This window comes from Eleginops maclovinus, chromosome 16 (genome assembly GCF_036324505.1).
Source record: "Eleginops maclovinus isolate JMC-PN-2008 ecotype Puerto Natales chromosome 16, JC_Emac_rtc_rv5, whole genome shotgun sequence".
Taxonomy (NCBI): Eukaryota; Metazoa; Chordata; class Actinopteri; order Perciformes; family Eleginopidae; genus Eleginops; species Eleginops maclovinus.
This window is the reverse complement of record NC_086364.1, coordinates 24,175,422-24,189,056: the sequence shown is the minus strand read 5'-3', so window position 1 is coordinate 24,189,056 and position 13,635 is coordinate 24,175,422. Positions and strand designations below refer to the sequence as shown.

Here is a 13,635-nt window from a genome sequence, read left to right as displayed (position 1 = left end):
ATCCCTCGATCCTGGTTAACCGACCGCTGCTAAGCAAAATCAGGACTGTTGCTGAGGCGGATCACTACAGAGAAGGAAAGAGGTTGAGGCCTCAGGGAAATCACCAGAGGAAGACAGACAGGAAGTACACATTAGAGGGAACAGCAGAAGAACACAGACATCTGATGTGTCTTTAAATTAAATTCACACATTTAAAATATCTGAGTCTAATGGGTCTTATTTTGAGGCCTGCTTTCACATGTACATGTTAGAGAGACAGCATTTTGAGAGTCAAAAGCAACCATTTATTTGTGGAGGAAAGAGTCAAACAAATGGGACTTCCTGTTAGACCCTGGGCTCTGAGCACCCCGTGCTAAGAGCTAAGCTAACATCAACCACAGGGGGATTTAGTTACTGCGCATCAAAGCACGCAGCATTCTCACTGTCACATCGGCTATCAACTTTGAAGGCAAGGAAAGTCAGTTCAGAGCAAACATCAGATCCAATCTTCACAGCAGGGAGGGGCGGGCGGGGGGGGTTCAGCTGAGCGGGGTCACGTGGAAGGAGTCGGGAAGGTGCTTGGTGTACTCCACCAGCTCGTACGAATCCCTGATATCGGTCAGACCGAACCAGAAGACCGTCCACGCCCCGTCATTAAAGCTGCCCTCACAGTGTTTGAAGTACCTGTATGCAGAGCACAGTCACACGTCAAAATAATGGGAGAAAGGCAGCGTGTTGTTAAAGGAAGATGCAGAGCAGCAGGATCTGTGTGATTAACACAACGTGAACGTCTTGTTGGACCGGCTGTCTGACTGTGAACACGACAGGGAACATTGGAACATTTTCAACAGCCAGGATGAAGGAGTCGCTGCTGTTCACCCAAACAGGCTCATAAAGAGAGCGGGAGCAGAAGATAACCAACCAGATAAGTAACCAGTAGCCGAAATAATGAATTATAATTCGATTAATGAATAATTATGAGATTTTTGACTTTTTAGAATTCTGACTTTTGTAGATTTTTCTTTTGAATTTGGACTTTCTCAGAATTGAGATATTTTCAAAATGCTGACCTTTTTCCCCAGATTCTAACTTTTGTTTCAGAATTCTGACTTGAATAAATGCAGTCAGAATTCTAAACCAAAGTCTGAAAATAAGTCCCGGTCACATTGTCCAACACAAACACCTTTAGTCCTAAACGGGGCTTGTTGGCACCCTGTAACTCAAGTGTCTCACCAGGGGTTGATCCTGTTGCTGGTCCTGGACCTCCAGAACAATTTCCCCAGGTCTCTCCGGATACATTCCCACAGGATGTGGCTGGTGCCCTGACCCTGCTTACTGCTGCTCACCACAAACTTATCCAGGTATGGAGAGCCGCCATTCACCGGCTCCTTGGTGACGATGGCCGCCGCGCTGTAGCTGCAAGAGAGACAAGATGTTCAGGAGGAAGACTGGCTGTGTTCTGCAGCCGCCAGCACAGCTGATCCCCTGTCAGCTGTGCTGTTCTGGAGGCTAATGCTTTAATTGTGAAGCTATACGCCTACTGCCTGAATCTGCTTTATCATATCTTCACTTTTTTTACATGGGGCCCTAACCCTCTTCTTTTAAGCATTCCCACTTTTTGTCTCCCAATTTGTTTTCCTTTGTATTTTCATTTCAAACTTCAGATTTTATTTTCTTTTATCTCTTCAAATGATTGCCTTTTTCCAAAAAAGATCTGACCTTTTTACCAAATTTCTGAATTTTTGTTATGAATGTTGACCAAAAAATGTGACTGTTTAAAAAAAGACTGTCTTTCAAAATAAATCTCAGATTTTTTTTGAAAATTTCAAAATCATCACTTTTTTCTAAAAGATCTGACTTTTCCTTCAACGTTACACTTCCAATTATTCTCTTTCAAAACCATAACATTTTCCTAAGAATTCTGATTTTAAAAAATCCTGATATTTTTTCTAAATGTCGACTTTTTTTTTTCTGAATTTCAGCTTTCAGAAATGTTCCACTATTTTCTCATTATTCTAACTACTTCTTCATGCTGCTTTTTTTATGTCAAAATATCGACTATTTCTTCAAAAGTATCACCTTTTTTCTCACAGACTTTTTTCCAAATTTGGGGGATTTTTTCCAAATGTCAATTTAAAAATGTCAGATTATTTTTTCACAATTTTAAATTACAGAGTGGATCAGATGTTACTCTTCTGTGTAAGAGGACAGGAAAGGAGCTTCAATTCCGAAGAGCGAATATCTGTCATTCAAATATTCCATCTCACTACGCTCACCCCACAATCAGTGATCGGGGGCGTTCCCTCCCCAGCTAAATCTTTCACTTTGTCTCTATTCCCACAAGCCAATCACAGCGCATTGTTAACCCTTCAAATGTGCTCTCACCCCCCCCCCCCCTTTAATGTTAGACATTCAATCTCAGATTTCCAATAGTTTGACAGCCTTAATAACTCGCTGCAGACTCAGTAACAGCCTCCGTTGGGTCTCAGTCACTTCTTCCCTCAACTCCATCATCACCTTGTTCAGTGAGTTAAGTCAAGTGGTTAGGACGGGACACCAGTGTTGTAGTACTCGAGTCCGGGACTCGAGACATAGTGACTTGACTACAACACTGCGGGACACAGGACCAGATTTGTCTCACCCTTCAGAGAGGTAGATGGAGTGCAGTCGCCCGGTCAGAGAGGCGATGTAGTCGTGCTTCAGAGGTTTATCAAACGTCTTGCTGATGAGAGCCAGCAGGCGGTTCACATCGATCCCTTCCAGAGAGGTGTACCTGCACACACAGTCATTCCGTGTCAATGCACGAGAGCAGGATTTAGGGAAACGGGTCAGATTACCACGGTGGCCGACAGGTTCAAACGGTCCAGAACTTCTCCATCAGGAGAAACGCGCTGCAGCTTCAGGGACGGTGCAGGTATAGAAACACAAATGTTCCAAAACGAGAGACTTCTCCAGCAACATGCAGCACTCAGGAACCGTTCAGCGGCTTCAGGAAACATGATGATGCAAAATGATGAGAAAATAAAACCAAATGAAGCTCCCGTTGGAATACATACCGATGTATGGGGTCTCCAATTTTAAAGATGGTCCCAGACCCTGAGCCAGAAATACAAACAGAAGAAAAGATCTGACGTTAAGCCCCTGAAGGCCCCCCCCTCACACACACACACACACGCACGCACGCACGCACGCACGCACGCACGCACGCACGCACGCACGCCTCTCAGGTTAAAACCTCAAAATAGAGTGTGTGGGTTAGGGTTAGTGGTGACTGTATGTAAGACTTGGAGTTACCTCTACTGGCAAACTCTAAAAGTGTAATGGAATTCGACCCCCCCCCCCCCCCCATGACTCTTGCTTACGTTGTATATATTATATATGTTATACTGTATTGTACTTTGTTATTTAAAGCCCAATTTCCAAATAAATTCAGTCAATTAAAGGTGAAAAAAGTTCAATCAAATCTTAGTTTATATAAAAATGATGCATTAGCCCAACCAGCTAGAAATAACTCCCTAACTACAAACCCTCTGAGGCTTCTGTTTTAAGAGATGAGCTGCTGACTAAATAAAGTAAACCCAGCGGCGAGCTCAAGCTAAACCTGCTAACTCTAACATGTATCTTCCCCACAATATAACCAATACACAGTACCTCTCCTCGAGTGCAGTGGTTCCAAACCCGGGGTACGGGGACCCCTAGGGGAACTTGAGGGGACTACAGGGAGTACGTAGATCAGGGATTGTAATTTATTTCCACACACCTGTTTTTTTACATCAGCTTTCATAATCCTGGTGTCCTGCATCCAGAACCATCAAAGTTTAGATAAGCTCAAATGTCTGAATAAAAGCTCTTCACAACAGATGTGGAACCTGCTACGAGTGAGCCCTCATGTCATGATTTTAGAAGGGATATTCCTTTAAAGAGCAGTTGGGTTTAACTCAAGAGAAACTGCAGGCGAACCATCACAGAGGAGTGAGGGGTTTCTCAGCTCAATGGGGAAACCGGACACAGAAGGTTTGGAACCACTGCCCTATGAGGGGCCCCGCCCTGACTGTGTGTGGCCCTGCTCTGTAGCCTCGCCTCTGTGGCTGAACAGCTCCGTCAGCAGCGTGTCGGCCGATGTGATGACGGCGGAGGAGTCGCTCAGCAGCTGGTGCAGCAGCCCGGACACGGCCGACACTCTGCGGTGCTCCGCAGGACTCAGCCACGCCGCCGAGACCAGAGCCGGCAGGTCACTGGGGAGGGACACCGTGTCCAACACCTGCACACACAACCTACCATCAACGTCCAATCACAGCCCAGAGACTCCTGAGAGTACAAGTACAAGAGAGGAGGACACTCCGTCCGCACACTGCACTCCGATATGACCTCTGTTCACCCCACAGGGGGAGAAGTATTTAGGTCCTGTACTTGAGTAAAATAGAAGTACTCAGGTCTTGTACTTGAGTAAAGTAGAAGTACTCAGGTCTTGTACTTGAGTAAAATAGAAGTACTCAGGTCTTGTACTTGAGTAAAGTAGAAGTACTCAGGTCTTGTACTTGAGTAAAATAGAAGTACTCAGGTCTTGTACTTGAGTAAAGTAGAAGTACTCAGGTCTTGTACTTGAGTAAAGTAGAAGTACTCAGGTCTTGTACTTGAGTAAAGTAGAAGTACTCAGGTCTTGTACTTGAGTAAAGTAGAAGTACTCAGGTCTTGTACTTGAGTAAAGTAGAAGTACTCAGGTCTTGTACTTGAGTAAAGTAGAAGTACTCAGGTCTTGTACTTGAGTAAAGTAGAAGTACTCAGGTCTTGTACTTGAGTAAAGTAGAAGTACTCAGATCTTGTTCTTGAGTAAAGTAGAAGTACCAGAGTGTAGGAATACTCTGTCACAGTGAAAGTATTCTAAATGTTCCTCCAGTGAAAGTAGAAAGTACTCTCCTCTAAATGTACTTAAAGTAGCGACAGTAAAAGTACTCATTGTCTGATTGGTCCATTTCAGAATAATATCTCTGATATGTTTTATAATGATTGATCAGTAAAGTGTTCTCAGAGCTGGTAAAGGTGCAGCTAGTTTCAATGCTTTGTATACTGCAGGGTAGCTGCTGGATTTACTGCAGGTGAACTACAGTCTGATTTAAGGGCTGAGTAAAGGCACTCCTCTACATGTCGTGCACCTGCCTTGCTCCCCGGGCTGCGCAGGCCTCCGGACTCGTTCAGGAACATGACTTTGTGGGGCTGCAGAGCTCGGGCGATGGCTGCCGTCACCTCGGTCGGGTCCAGCGTCACGGAGCAGCCTCGCATGTCCCTCCCCACGGGACAAACCAACGGGAGCGTCCCACAGCCCAGACACCACCGGAGGAGGCCGGAGTCCACCACCACCGAGGGGGGGGCACTGCAGGAGGAGGACGAGGAAGAGTCATGCATGGAGAGTGACACGTTAATGATCAATCATTATAAAACATATCAGAGATATTATTCTGAAATGGACCAATCAGACAATGAGTACTTTTACTGTCGCTACTTTAAGTACATTTAGAGGAGAGTACTTTCTACTTTCACTGGAGGAACATTTAGAATACTTTTACTGTGACAGAGTATTCCTACACTCTGGTACTTCTACTTTACTCAAGTACAAGACCTGAGTACTTCTACTTTACTCAAGTACAAGACCTGAGTACTTCTACTTTACTCAAGTACAAGATCTGAGTACTTCTACTTTACTCAAGAACAAGATCTGAGTACTTCTACTTTACTCAAGTACAAGACCTGAGTACTTCTACTTTACTCAAGTACAAGACCTGAGTACTTCTACTTTACTCAAGTACAAGACCTGAGTACTTCTACTTTACTCAAGTACAAGACCTGAGTACTTCCACTTTACTCAAGTACAAGACCTGAGTACTTCTACTTTACTCAAGTACAAGACCTGAGTACTTCTACTTTACTCAAGTACAAGATCTGAGTACTTCTACTTTACTCAAACAAGATCTGAGTACTTCTACTTTACTCAAACAAGATCTGAGTACTTCTACTTTACTCAAGTACAAGATCTGAGTACTTCTATTTTACTCAAGTACAAGACCTGAGTACTTCTACTTTACTCAAGTACAAGATCTGAGTACTTCTATTTTTACTCAAGTACAAGACCTGAGTACTTCTACTTTACTCAAGTACAAGACCCGAGTACTTCTATTTTTACTCAAGTACAAGACCTGAGTACTTCTACTTTACTCAAGTACAAGATCTGAGTACTTCTACTTTACTCAAGTACAAGACCCGAGTACTTCTATTTTTACTCAAGTACAAGACCTGAGTACTTCTACTTTACTCAAGTACAAGACCCGAGTACTTCTACTTTTACTCAAGTACAAGATCTGAGTACTTCTACTTTACTCAAGTACAAGACCCGAGTACTTCTATTTTTACTCAAGTACAAGACCTGAGTACTTCTACTTTACTCAAGTACAAGATCTGAGTACTTCTACTTTACTCAAGTACACGATCTGAGTACTTCTACTTTACTCAAGGACAAGATCTGAGTACTTCTATTTTTACTCAAGTACAAGACCTGAGTACTTCTACTTTACTCAAGTAGAAGACCCGAGTACTTCTACTTTACTCAAGTACAAGATCTGAGTACTTCTACTTTACTCAAGTACAAGATCTGAGTACTTCTACTTTACTCAAGTACAAGACCCGAGTACTTCTACTTTACTCAAGTACAAGATCTGAGTACTTCTACTTTACTCAAGTACAAGATCTGAGTACTTCTACTTTTACTCAAGTACAAGATCTGAGTACTTCTACTTTTACTCAAGATCTGAGTACTTGTACTTTACTCAAGATCTGAGTACTTGTACTTTACTCAAGTACAAGTACTCAGATCTTGTACTTTACTCAAGTACAAGATCTGAGTACTTGTACTTTACTCAAGTACAAGATCTGAGTGAGTACTTGTACTTTTACTCAAGATCTGAGTACTTCTACTTTTACTCAAGATCTGAGTACTTGTACTTTTACTCAAGATCTGAGTACTTCTGCTTTTACTCAAGATCTGAGTACTTGTACTTTACTCAAGTACAAGATCTGAGTACTTGTACTTTTACTCAAGATCTGAGTACTTGTACTTTACTCAAGATCTGAGTACTTGTACTTTACTCAAGATCTGAGTACTTCTACTTTTACTCAAGATCTGAGTACTTCTACTTTTACTCAAGATCTGAGTACACCCTGTGACAGGAAGTGATGAAACGCTGACTTAGTTTTAGGACTCATTCATGCAGCTGACTGAAGTTGAAGGGGGGCACTGATGAAGATGGGCTCACCTGCTCCCGGGGGGGCCTTCCTGCAGCAGGAGGAAGGACTCTGCGGAGAACAGCGGCAGGACGGAGGCTGATTGCTGCTGCAGAGCCTCCGTCAGCTGCTGGCTGCGCTCCACCAGACCCCGGCTGCACCGCGACCCGGCCACCGCCCCCCCGGGCCCTGGGTCCTCCGACTCAGACCGACCCATCACCACCACAGGCTTCATGTCCATCCGCTGCAGGAAGGAGAGCCCGAAGGCCAGGCTCTGGACCCGCTCCCTGCTGGAAAACACCGAGCTGTCCACCTGCAGGGCACACAGAACCAGAACCAGAATACTCCATTTATCCCGGGGGGAGTGGGTTTCAGGACCGTTGCTCCATTTTAGAATAAAATACAGATAAAAGTAAAAGTGTGCAAAAAAAGATTAGAGAAATAAATAATAATAAAAAGTGAGAATTAAAAAAGTATACAAACATAAAAGTGTGCAGTAAAAACATTTCAAATGGACTCAAAATATGTATATTTACAGAAGAAGTTCAAGTAAAATAAAAAGATATTAAAACAAACAACATTAAAGGAAAGAGGTGAAATAAAGTAAATAGAATAAGATTATTGTGCATAATATAAAAGAGCACAAAAATATAAAATTCAAGTAAACATGTTCAATAAAAATAATAAATAAAATGTGAAATAATTAAATAAAAAGACAAACTAGAACGTATGTATATTACAATAAGAAGTAAACTATATATCAAATGTAAAAACACTAGAAGTGTGTTTATAACAATACCTGCAGGGGTCTATTGGCATTGGAACATTTGAATTCATCAATGTAATAATTATTAGAATATTATGATTTAAGGAAGGCCTTTTCTTGTTAGAAACACTTAGTGTGACTTCTATTAACCCGGAAGTTTCAGCAGAAACCTGAAGTTTTTTGTTTTTTTTACATAAAGAAGTCTCCATACCTCCAGGACGGCGAAGGCAGGAGACTGCGCCGCGGAGGCTCTTTGGAACTGGGTCAACCAGTACCGAGCCTCCCGGGGGTTTCCTCCAACTTCCCGGAGGAAAGCCTTCACGTCCCGGTAAATCAGGTTCAGATTGGTCGGTGAGTTTCTGTCGGAGTAACGCTCCTCCTGCTGCTGGGCCGAAGCAGCGGCTCCTGTTGCCAGGCTGGCCGCCTCAGAGTGCACCATTCCCCGCTGTGGATCGAACATGTTCCGCTGCCCTCTCGTGGAGCTCCGGTTGAACGCGGGGCTCCACAGGTACTTTCCTGCCGTCACCAGAGCCCGACACCCGGACGCCCTGCTCCTCCCTTGGGCCATGTGGACAGAGTTCTGGGTTAAGTTAGGGAGGAGTGCATGAGTTCCCAGCCGGGTGATGGCAGCTCTCAGGCGGCGTGCAGTGAGTGATGTGTCGGCACTCCTCGGATTTCATCAGCCGGTTCAGGGGCCGGCTGGCAGAGCTGGGGTACACTCAGATATTCTAATTTAAAAAGTAGTCTTACAGTTATACGGAACAGAGTGGGGGCCACATGAAAACTTTTTTAAAATTCTGCTCAAATTTAAATATATATTTTCTGATTTTTATTTTTGTATTTCATGAAAAAAAATATATATTTCTTAGAATTATGTAAATTATAATTTTACTTTTGGTCCCAACCCAAAAAGATCTTTCCTAATCTGGCCCTCATCCTCTTCCGTACAGTTTAAATACTCAGTTTCAGGTTAAAGTCCTGCATTGAAAAATCTTACTTAGGTAAAAGTATAAAAGTAATAAAATAAACTCAAAGAGTAAAAGTACTGGTTCTGCAGAATCATATATCTGAAATGAGTGGATTCTGATGCATTAATGTGTTCATCACGGCTGGTAAAAGTGGATCTGAACCTTTCATTATACATCTTTATTATATATCTGGGATCAGATGTTGAGGAGTAGGAGTATAAAATAAAAATACTCAGGTAATGGTACGTTCCTAATTCGAGGTTCTTGTACATCTATCATCCAATACATAACATGGTTCAGATGTCCAGGATATATAGTCAATCAGAATGCTTGAAACCACTGCAGAACCAGTTTACACATAACAATCAACAAAAGCACTGTTTGAAAAGGTGGACAACCCCCCCTTACCTGAAACTGCACATTTAGATACTCCCCAGGGGACTCCTTTCACTGTCGCACCGCTCCAGTGCCCTTTGCCACTTTTTCAACGGTATAGCAGTACGGTAAACATTCACATCGTACGGTATAACGCTCACGGTAGTCGGTATGAACCGGTGAACTGCCCTGCACTGTCCGGCAACTTGTTGGGATCCTATCACAGTTTCTCAGCTGATGCTTTCTATTGTGTCACTTCTTTGTTTGGTTCAGATCCTCCAGAAAAAGATTTCCCACCATGAACATGTTAATATATGTTTCAATGATTTGACAATAATGTTGAATTCTGTCTAACTCAGTGAATCATACCAGAAATAATTGCAGTGGTTTTGTCTTTATCAATTAACAACAGCAGGGGGCGGCAGACACCAAGGTGTGTGTGTGTGTGTGTGTGTGTGTGTGTGTGTGTGTGTGTGTGTGTGTGTGTGTGTGTGTGTGTGTGTGTGTGTGTGTGTGTGTGTGTGTGTGTGTGTGTGTGTGTGTGTGTGTGTGTGTGTGTGTGTGTGTGTGTGTGTGTGTGGTCATTTAATCACAGTCTGTATGTGGTCCTTCTCTCTGAGATTGAATTAGAGCCTGTCTGATTACACAGCAGCAGTGTGTGTGTGTGTGTGTGTGTGTGTGTGTGTGTGTGTGTGTGTGTGTGTGTGTGTGTGTGTGTGTGTGTGTGTGTGTGTGTGACTACTGGGCAGTGAACATGCTGTGAGGTTAGTTTCTGCAGGGCATATGGTTTCAGTGTTGTTCCTTGTCCAGTTATATTCCAAACATGGCACACACACGCATACACACACACGCACGCACGCACACACACACACACACACACACACACACACACACACACACACACACAATGAAGTGAATATCTTTTTATTGTAATTCTGTGTGACTGAAATCTAAAAAAAGTGGTGCTGGGATGTTTTTGTCATGTGTTGGTCCCTGAAGGCAGCATCTCCCTGCTCCAATGGGATTCCTCGATGAGGTTTTGGAATACTACAGAGAACAAACGTCTATGATACTAACTTTTTTAGTTCACCAGGATCATCTCCACATGTTAACACCACTTTATGATTTCTGAAGTAAACAGCTTATGTTGGGCTATAAGGAACTACAGCACGGTCACATGACTTCACGTCTCCACCGCTAAGCTAAAGGAGGTTAATGTTGGGCTATAAGGAACTACAGCACGGTCACATGACTTCACGTCTCCACCGCTAAGCTAAAGGAGGTTAATGTTGGGCTATAAGGAACTACAGCACGGTCACATGACTTCACGTCTCCACCGCTAAGCTAAAGGCGGCTAATGTTGGGCTATAAGGAACTACAGCACGGTCACATGACTTCACGTCTCCACCGCTAAGCTAAAAGAGGCTAATGTTGGGCTATAGAGGAACTACAGCACGGTCACATGACTTCACGTCTCCACCGCTAAGCTAAAGGAGGCTAATGTTGGGCTATAAAGGAACTACAGCACGGTCACATGACTTCACGTCTCCACCGCTAAGCTAAAGGAGGCTAATGTTGGGCTATAAGGAACTACAGCACGGTCACATGACTTCACGTCTCCACCGCTAAGCTAAAGGAGGCTAATGTTGGGCTATAAGGAACCACAGCACGGTCACATGACTTCACGTCACCACCGCTAAGCTAAAGGAGTCTAATGTTGGGCTATAAGGAACTACAGCACGGTCACATGACTTCACGTCACCACCGCTAAGCTAAAGGAGGCTAATGTTGGGCTATAAGGAACTACAGCACGGTCACATGACTTCACGTCACCAGCGCTAAGCTAAAGGAGGCTAATGTTGGGCTATAAGGAACTACAGCACGGTCACATGACTTCACGTCACCAGCGCTAAGCTAAAGGAGGCTAATGTTGGGCTATAAGGAACTACAGCACGGTCACATGACTTCACGTCACCACCGCTAAGCTAAAGGAGGCTAATGTTGGGCATGATGACGTTTTGTCGTGTTATTTAGACTCTTGTTAGCACCTGCTGTTTTTAAATCCACCAGTGGGCTATTTACTGATGTATTTTATGTCGTAGAATTAGAATCTCTTCAGCTCGTGTTAACCACAGACCTTATCTCAAGCTAACAACCAAAATCACGTTCAGAAAAACCATTGACCTCCAGACCAGGGGACAGGAAGTGAGGACTTCCTGTCCCCTGTGTAAGTTATCCAAGTTATCATCAGCACCTGCCATCAGAACCAGAGTGAAGCGGTAACGCTCAGCAGTGACAGTGTGTAAATTGCAGAATTTCTCACCAAAGAAAAAGAGAGGCTGCTTTGAAGCGATGCAGACAGCTTGTGGGCACGTAGCCCCCCCCCTCAGTGTAGACACCCACAAATCCCGGCGGTGCCACCCTGCCCCCCACCCCACCACCCGGTGCCACACAGAGACTTGAAACGCTAAATTAGCGTCGGCAGGGACGGTGCGTTTGGGTGCGCAGTCAGGGTGGGCCCCTTGGTGTGGTTGGATGTGTTGGTGAGATGCGGTTCTGTGTGGGTATAAAGCATTTAGTTTGGTGATGGGGAGTGTGTGTGGTCAGTGTGTGTGTGTGTGTGTGTGTGTGTGTGTGTGTGTGTGTGTGTGTGTGTGTGTGTGTGTGTGTGTTTTGTTTTCAGACCATGTGATCTGCTGATTAAAATGTCACCACTCAGCAGGTTGAGAAATAAACAGATCCACTCACAGTATAATTCAGTGAAGAGTAAACACACACACACACACACACACACACACACACACACACACACATTTTGCTTCAGTTTGTGCAGTTGTGTAAAAGGTATTGAAAATGTGCTTTATATCAGTATGTAGTGTCTCTACTTTAAAGAGTCCTCTCCTGCTGATGTTCAGGTGTGTATCAGTATGTAGTGTCTCTACTTTAAAGAGTCCTCTCCTGCTGATGTTCAGGTGTATATCAGTATGTAGAGTCTCTACTTTAAAGAGTCCTCTCCTGCTGATGTTCAGGTGTATATCAGTATGTAGTGTCTCTACTTTAAAGAGTCCTCTCCTGCTGATGTTCAGGTGTATATCAGTATGTAGCGTCTCTACTTTAAAGAGTCCTCTCCTGCTGATGTTCAGGTGTATATCAGTATGTAGCGTCTCTACTTTAAAGAGTCCTCTCCTGCTGATGTTCAGGTGTATATCAGTATGTAGCGTCTCTACTTTAAAGAGTCCTCTCCTGCTGATGTTCAGGTGTATATCAGTATGTAGAGTCTCTACTTTAAAGAGTCCTCTCCTGCTGATGTTCAGGTGTATATCAGTATGTAGAATCTCTACTTTAAAGAGTCCTCTCCTGCTGATGTTCAGGTGTATATCAGTATGTAGAGTCTCTACTTTAAAGAGTCCTCTCCTGCTGATGTTCAGGTGTATATCAGTATGTAGAGTCTCTACTTTAAAGAGTCCTCTCCTGCTGATGTTCAGGTGTATATCAGTATGTAGAGTCTCTACTTTAAAGAGTCCTCTCCTGCTGATGTTCAGGTGTATATCAGTATGTAGAGTCTCTACTTTAAAGAGTCCTCTCCTGCTGATGTTCAGGTGTATATCAGTATGTAGAGTCTCTACTTTAAAGAGTCCTCTCCTGCTGATGTTCAGGTGTATATCAGTCTGTAGTGTCTCTACTTTAAAGAGTCCTCTCCTGCTGATGTTCAGGTGTATATCAGTATGTAGAGTCTCTACTTTAAAGAGTCCTCTCCTGCTGATGTTCAGGTGTATATCAGTATGTAGCGTCTCTACTTTAAAGAGTCCTCTCCTGCTGATGTTCAGGTGTATATCAGTATGTAGAGTCTCTACTTTAAAGAGTCCTCTCCTGCTGATGTTCAGGTGTATATCAGTATGTAGAGTCTCTACTTTAAAGAGTCCTCTCCTGCTGATGTTCAGGTGTATATCAGTATGTAGTGTCTCTACTTTAAAGAGTCCTCTCCTGCTGATGTTCAGGTGTATATCAGTATGTAGCGTCTCTGCTTTAAAGAGTCCTCTCCTGCTGATGTTCAGGTGTATATCAGTATGTAGAGTCTCTACTTTAAAGAGTCCTCTCCTGCTGATGTTCAGGTGTATATCAGTATGTAGAGTCTCTACTTTAAAGAGTCCTCTCCTGCTGATGTTCAGGTGTATATCAGTATGTAGTGTCTCTACTTTAAAGAGTCCTCTCCTGCTGATGTTCAGGTGTATATCAGTATGTAGAGTCTCTACTTTAAAGTTTTGATTGGTCTAC

General features: G+C 43.5%; 1 protein-coding gene across 1 annotated transcript; it reads right to left on the bottom strand.

Moving 5' to 3' along the window:
* Positions 1-270: 270 nt before the first annotated feature.
* nags (N-acetylglutamate synthase) lies at positions 271-8,790 on the bottom strand. Its single transcript, XM_063903037.1, has 8 exons — positions 8,229-8,790; positions 7,284-7,564; positions 5,137-5,350; positions 4,060-4,240; positions 3,036-3,075; positions 2,621-2,752; positions 1,213-1,395; positions 271-663 (listed from the first exon to the last, which is right to left on the bottom strand). Exons 1-8 carry the CDS (start codon positions 8,583-8,585, stop codon positions 519-521), a joined length of 1,533 nt encoding a protein of 510 aa, XP_063759107.1. The 5' UTR covers positions 8,586-8,790; the 3' UTR covers positions 271-518.
* Positions 8,791-13,635: the final 4,845 nt, after the last annotated feature.

What these genes read in the sequence shown, in the direction of transcription:
- nags (XM_063903037.1), bottom strand. Translation starts at nt 8,585, where the DNA reads ATGGCCCAAGGGAGGAGCAGGGCGTCCGGGTGTCGGGCTCTGGTGACG. An exon ending in GAAGGCCCCCCCGGGAGCAG is followed by an intron (nt 5,351 to 7,283) that starts GTGAGCCCATCT and finishes CTCCTCCTGCAG; the next exon opens with TGCCCCCCCCTCGGTGGTGG. An exon ending in TGCGCAGCCCGGGGAGCAAG is followed by an intron (nt 4,241 to 5,136) that starts GCAGGTGCACGA and finishes TTGTGTGTGCAG; the next exon opens with GTGTTGGACACGGTGTCCCT.